General features: G+C 71.1%; 1 protein-coding gene across 1 annotated transcript; it reads left to right on the top strand.

Moving 5' to 3' along the window:
• The first annotated feature begins 1,148 nt into the window (after nt 1–1,148).
• Nucleotides 1,149–5,158, top strand: Acta1 (actin alpha 1, skeletal muscle). The gene is made up of 7 exons (XM_048367799.1): nt 1,149–1,246; nt 1,757–1,897; nt 1,995–2,319; nt 2,743–2,904; nt 2,999–3,190; nt 4,552–4,733; nt 4,830–5,158. Exons 2-7 carry the CDS (start codon nt 1,769–1,771, stop codon nt 4,971–4,973), a joined length of 1,134 nt encoding a protein of 377 aa, XP_048223756.1. The 5' UTR covers nt 1,149–1,246; nt 1,757–1,768; the 3' UTR covers nt 4,974–5,158.
• The last annotated feature ends 346 nt before the right edge of the window (nt 5,159–5,504 follow it).

The following is a 5,504-nucleotide window of genomic DNA, read 5'->3' as shown; positions in this document are numbered from 1 at the left end:
TCAACAAATGATTTCCTTTTGGGGGGAAAATCTACACCTGTCCAGGTTGTAAACTTCCACCACGTAATAAGAACTTCAGCTGTATTGGGGACATTTTATGGCATGGCGGGGGGGTGGGGGGGGCGGGGAGTTCCCTGTGGCTCACATTCATTTCATTTCCTTGGGGCTTTCTTGCCAGCTTCCCACAGGTTGAGGCAGTGGCCTCTGCTGACCCCGTCCCACCTACATTAAGTACTTCTGGAAACCTAAAGGCAGCCCCTCACAGATGAGCAGTATAAATAGAACCCATGGAGGCCCTCAAGCAGGTGGTGGTTCTAAAGGGGAACTGGCAGACATCATCCTCTAAATATAAAGATGAGTCTTGCTAGTGTAGTGGCTTGGCTCTTCCCAGGGAGGACACTGGCCGCCTCCATCCTCACCCACCTCTTCCTTTCACCCAGAGAGAGGGACACTCAGTGTCCTCAAGAAGGTGGGCATGGTGCTCAGTCCCAGACTCCACAGCCCCCCCACCTCAAGGAGTATGCTGTGACTGGGGAGGCCCAAGGCCAGAGCCAGAGGGAGGTCTGCCTCCACCACTCCCTCCTCTCATCTCCAGTTGTCTGCGCAGGGACAGCTGCGGCTCGCCTGGGCCTCTGGTGGGGGAGGGACCGGCGGCAGAGGCCCAAGGCTCCCTCCCGGCCCGCCAGCCCGGGGGCTAGAGGCCTCCCCTTCTCCAAGGCCCCTTACACACTGGGACTGGGGGGGGGGGGGGTCAGCGTAAAGCAGGAGAGGCCAGAGGTCAGGCACGCTGGGAGAGCAGGTAGGAAGACTGGGGAACAGGTGTAGCTCGGGAAGCTCGGGCCACCCACCGCGGAGCAGGCTGTGACCTTTGCCCCACCCCTTAGGCCCGCACCCTGCCCGGTGGGCGGGGCCGACGGGCTGGGGAGACACTCCATCCATATACGGCCTGGTCTGCACCACCTGGGCCAGGGCCAGCCCACTCCTTCTTTGGTCAGCACAGGGGACCCGGGCGGGGCCCAGGCCGAGGACCGGCCGAAATAGGGGGGCTCGAGTGCCCCACACCCAAATATGGCTCGGGAAGGGCAGCGGCATTCCTGCGGGGTGGCGCGGGAGGGGGTGCCCGTGGGCTATATAAAACCTGGGCGCCGGACAGGCGGCCACGCAGCAGACGGCCGAGTGGAGCTCGCTGCCCTCCCGCGGTGACCAGGGCCTAGCCAGAGCGCAGCCGGTGTAGCCGCCCGCCCAGGTAGGGGAGGTGGGGAAGGGGCGGGCCGAGGACCCCCCAGGGAGCCCGAGGAACCGCCAGGCCTCCCGGCACGGCCCCAGCCTTTGACAGCCCGAGAGCTTCCGTGTGCTGGGGCCGGCTCGACGGTGCGGGGACCCAGACTGCGCCGCCCCGCCGGCCCGCCGGCTCCCACTTCCCAGGGCCCACTGCTGAGTGGACCCTGGTGGTCGCCCAGGCCACCGCCGCCCAAGAGCCTCCGGTGGCAGCTCCTAACCCGCACGCCGAGCAGCCGAGCAGCCGGCCCCAGGGCGGCCGGTTCCTCCTCAGCTGGGGTCAGGGGCGCGGACCGGTGCGGGAGCGCGGCCGGCTCCTGCGGTGGGCCCAGCCGGCGCCGCCTGCGGGCCCGGCGGGGAGGGAGGCCGGGAGCCCGGGCTGGGGTCCTGCTCCTCCGCAGGGATCCCTGGTCCTCGGGGGGGGGGGCGCGGGCGGCCTGGCCTCCCCCCACCAGCCCCTGCGGCCCTGTCCTTGTAGCCATCGGACACCATGTGCGACGAAGACGAGACGACCGCCCTCGTGTGCGACAACGGCTCCGGCCTGGTGAAAGCGGGCTTCGCCGGCGACGACGCGCCCCGGGCGGTGTTCCCGTCCATCGTGGGCCGCCCCCGGCACCAGGTCAGCCGGCCGGCCCGCCCGCCCGCCCCGTGGGGGCCCGCGCCGCCCCGGCCGCCCCGCCGGAGCCCCCTAACCCCGGCCGCGTCTCCCCCCGCAGGGCGTCATGGTGGGCATGGGGCAGAAGGACTCGTACGTGGGCGACGAGGCCCAGAGCAAGAGGGGCATCCTGACCCTGAAGTACCCCATCGAGCACGGCATCATCACCAACTGGGACGACATGGAGAAGATCTGGCACCACACCTTCTACAACGAGCTGCGCGTGGCCCCCGAGGAGCACCCCACCCTGCTCACCGAGGCCCCCCTGAACCCCAAGGCCAACCGCGAGAAGATGACCCAGATCATGTTTGAGACCTTCAACGTGCCCGCCATGTACGTGGCCATCCAGGCGGTGCTGTCTCTCTACGCCTCCGGCCGTACCACGGGTGAGTGCCGGGGCCGCGGCCCCGACCCCGGCCCCGGGCCCCGCCCCGCCCCGGCCCGGCCCCCTCCGCGGCCCCGACCCCGGCCCCGGGCCCCGACCCCGGGGCTCACGCGCAGCCGCCCCGCCCCGCCCCGCCCCCCCCGCCCCGCCCCGCCCCGGCCCGGCCCCCTCCGCGGCCCCGACCCCGGCCCCGGGCCCCGCCCCGGCCCGGCCCCCTCCGCGGCCCCGACCCCGGCCCCGGGCCCCCTCCGCGGCCCCGACCCCGGCCCCCGGCCCCGACCCCGGGGCTCACGCGCAGCCGCCCCGCCCCGCCCCGCCCCGCCCCGCCCCGCCCCGGCCCCCTCCGCGGCCCCGACCCCGGCCCCGGGCCCCGACCCCGGCCCCGGGCCCCGACCCCGGGCTCACGCGCAGCCGCCCCGCGCAGGCATCGTGCTGGACTCCGGCGACGGCGTCACCCACAACGTGCCCATCTACGAGGGCTACGCGCTGCCGCACGCCATCATGCGCCTGGACCTGGCCGGCCGCGACCTCACCGACTACCTGATGAAGATCCTCACCGAGCGTGGCTACTCCTTCGTGACCACCGGTGAGCCGGCGGGGGCCCGAGCGGGGGACGGGCCGGGGCGGGGGCCGGCGGGCGTCCCGGGCCCGCGGTGCTGAGGCCGCTGCCGCCCCTGCAGCCGAGCGCGAGATCGTGCGCGACATCAAGGAGAAGCTGTGCTACGTGGCCCTGGACTTCGAGAATGAGATGGCCACCGCCGCCTCCTCCTCCTCCCTGGAGAAGAGCTACGAGCTGCCCGATGGGCAGGTCATCACCATCGGCAACGAGCGCTTCCGCTGCCCGGAGACGCTCTTCCAGCCCTCCTTCATCGGTGAGTCCCGGCGCCAGCCCTCGCCCCGCCACGGGCCTCGTCCCCGACGCCGGCCCGCGCCCCTGCCCCCCATGGCGCCCCCGAGTTTCCCTGCCCCCCATGGCGTCCCCCTGCCCCTGCCCCCCAAGGAGTCCCCCTGCCCCTGCCCCCCATGGCGCCCCCGAGTTTCCCTGCCCCCCATGGCGTCCCCGCGCCCCTGCCCCCCAAGGAGTCCCCCTGCCCCTGCCCCCCATGGCGCCCCCGAGTTTCCCTGCCCCCCATGGCGTCCCCGCGCCCCTGCCCCCCATGGCGCCCCCGAGTTTCCCTGCCCCCCATGGCGTCCCCGAGTTTCCCTGCCCCCCATGGCGTCCCCGAGTTTCCCTGCCCCCCATGGAGTCCCCCTGCCCCTGCCCCCCATGGAGTCCCCCTGCCCCTGCCCCCCATGGAGTCCCCGAGTTTCCCTGCCCCCCATGGCGTCCCCCTGCCCCTGCCCCCCATGGCGTCCCCGAGTTTCCCTGCCCCCCATGGAGTCCCCCTGCCCCTGCCCCCCATGGAGTCCCCCTGCCCCTGCCCCCATGGAGTCTCCGCACCCCTGCCCCCATGGCGTCCCCGCGCCCTTGCCCCCATGGAGTCCCCCTGCCCCTGCCCCCATGGAGTCCCCCTGCCCCTGCCCCCATGGAGTCCCCCTGCCCCTGCCCCCATGGAGTCCCCCTGCCCCTGCCCCCACGGAATCCCCCTGCCCCTGCCCCCATGGCGTCCCCGCGCCCCGGCCCCCATGGAGTCCCAGCACCACTGCCCCCCATGGAGTCCCCGCGCCCCTGCCCCCATGGAGTCCCCGCTCCCCTGCCCCCCATGGAGTCCCCCTGCCCTCCATGGAGTCCCCGTGCCCCTGCCCCCCATGGCGTCCCCCTGCCCCTGCCCCCCATGGAGTCCCCCTGCCCCTGCCCCCATGGAGTCCCCCTGCCCCTGCCCCCATGGAGTCCCCCTGCCCCTGCCCCCACGGAATCCCCCTGCCCCTGCCCCCATGGAGTCCCCGCTCCCCTGCCCCCCATGGAGTCCCCCTGCCCCCCATGGCGTCCCCGCGCCCCTGCCCCCCATGGAGTCCCCCTGCCCTCCATGGAGTCCCCCTGCCCCTGCCCCCCATGGCGTCCCCCTGCCCCTGCCCCCCATGGCGTCCCCGCACCCCTGCCCCCATGGAGTCCCCGCACCCCTGTCCCCATGGAGTCCCCCTACCCCTGTCCTCATGGTGTCCCCGCGCCCCTGTCCCCTGGTGTCCCCGCGCCCCTTGAGTCCCCTCACCCCCAGGCTCCTTCCTCTATCCCCGTGGTGCCCGGCCCCACGCCCGGCCCTGGCTCACACCGTCCTCCGCGGGTCTGTCTCAGGCATGGAATCGGCGGGGATCCACGAGACCACCTACAACAGCATCATGAAGTGCGACATTGACATCCGCAAGGACCTGTACGCCAACAACGTCATGTCCGGGGGCACCACCATGTACCCCGGGATCGCTGACCGCATGCAGAAGGAGATCACGGCGCTGGCCCCGAGCACCATGAAGATTAAGGTGGGCGGCGAGGCGGGGCAGGACCCCGGGGGCGGGGGGGGGGGCGGCCAGGGCGAGGCGCGGGGCGGGCCGCTCATCTGAACTCCCCTCCGGCAGATCATCGCCCCCCCGGAGCGCAAGTACTCCGTGTGGATCGGCGGCTCCATCCTGGCCTCGCTGTCCACGTTCCAGCAGATGTGGATCACCAAGCAGGAGTACGACGAGGCGGGGCCCTCCATCGTGCACCGCAAATGCTTCTAGGCAGCGCAGGCTGGGGAACGGCCCGCCCGCGCCGGCTCCCGCGCGCCATCTCCATCGTACCTGACGTTCGTGTCGTGTACACACCTTAACTGTTTTACCTCATTTTGTTATTTTTAAATCGAAGCCCTGTGGAAGGAAATGGAAATCTTGAAGCATTAAAGCCAACCTTTCTGATTGCTGCGGAAGAGTGTTTATGGTCTTTATTTGGGAGTGAGGGGAGAGGGCAGGAAGGGGGATCTTTTGTGAAAGCTACCCCCCCCCCCCATTCACACGCAGTTTCCTCCGTGGATCCGTTCTCCAGCACCGGGAAAGTCGTGACGCTTCCCGCAGTGTGCCCGGCGGCTGCGCTGACCATGGTGCTGCCCGAGCCAGGCCTCTGAGCGCCTCCAGCCGCGGCCACGGCTCCCAGCAGTATCTGCAGGGTTGCCTTCCACATTAATGAACCAGTGGTCACTTTCTCTTCCAAACTGAAAAGCGCTATGCCTGGCTCCAAGCACTGCTGCACAAGGAAGTTGCCCTTCCTATCCGGCC

The sequence above is a fragment of the Perognathus longimembris genome, chromosome 18 (genome assembly GCF_023159225.1).
Source record: "Perognathus longimembris pacificus isolate PPM17 chromosome 18, ASM2315922v1, whole genome shotgun sequence".
NCBI lineage: Eukaryota > Metazoa > Chordata > Mammalia > Rodentia > Heteromyidae > Perognathus > Perognathus longimembris.
Note: the sequence above shows the minus strand (reverse complement) of the source record. Positions and strands in the feature narration are given on the sequence as shown.

Coding starts and splice junctions, on each gene's coding strand:
- Acta1 (XM_048367799.1), top strand. CDS start 1,769: ATGTGCGACGAAGACGAGACGACCGCCCTCGTGTGCGACAACGGCTCC. Junction 2,320..2,742: donor CGCCTCCGGCCGTACCACGG/GTGAGTGCCGGG, acceptor CGCCCCGCGCAG/GCATCGTGCTGGACTCCGGC. Junction 2,905..2,998: donor CTACTCCTTCGTGACCACCG/GTGAGCCGGCGG, acceptor CCGCCCCTGCAG/CCGAGCGCGAGATCGTGCGC.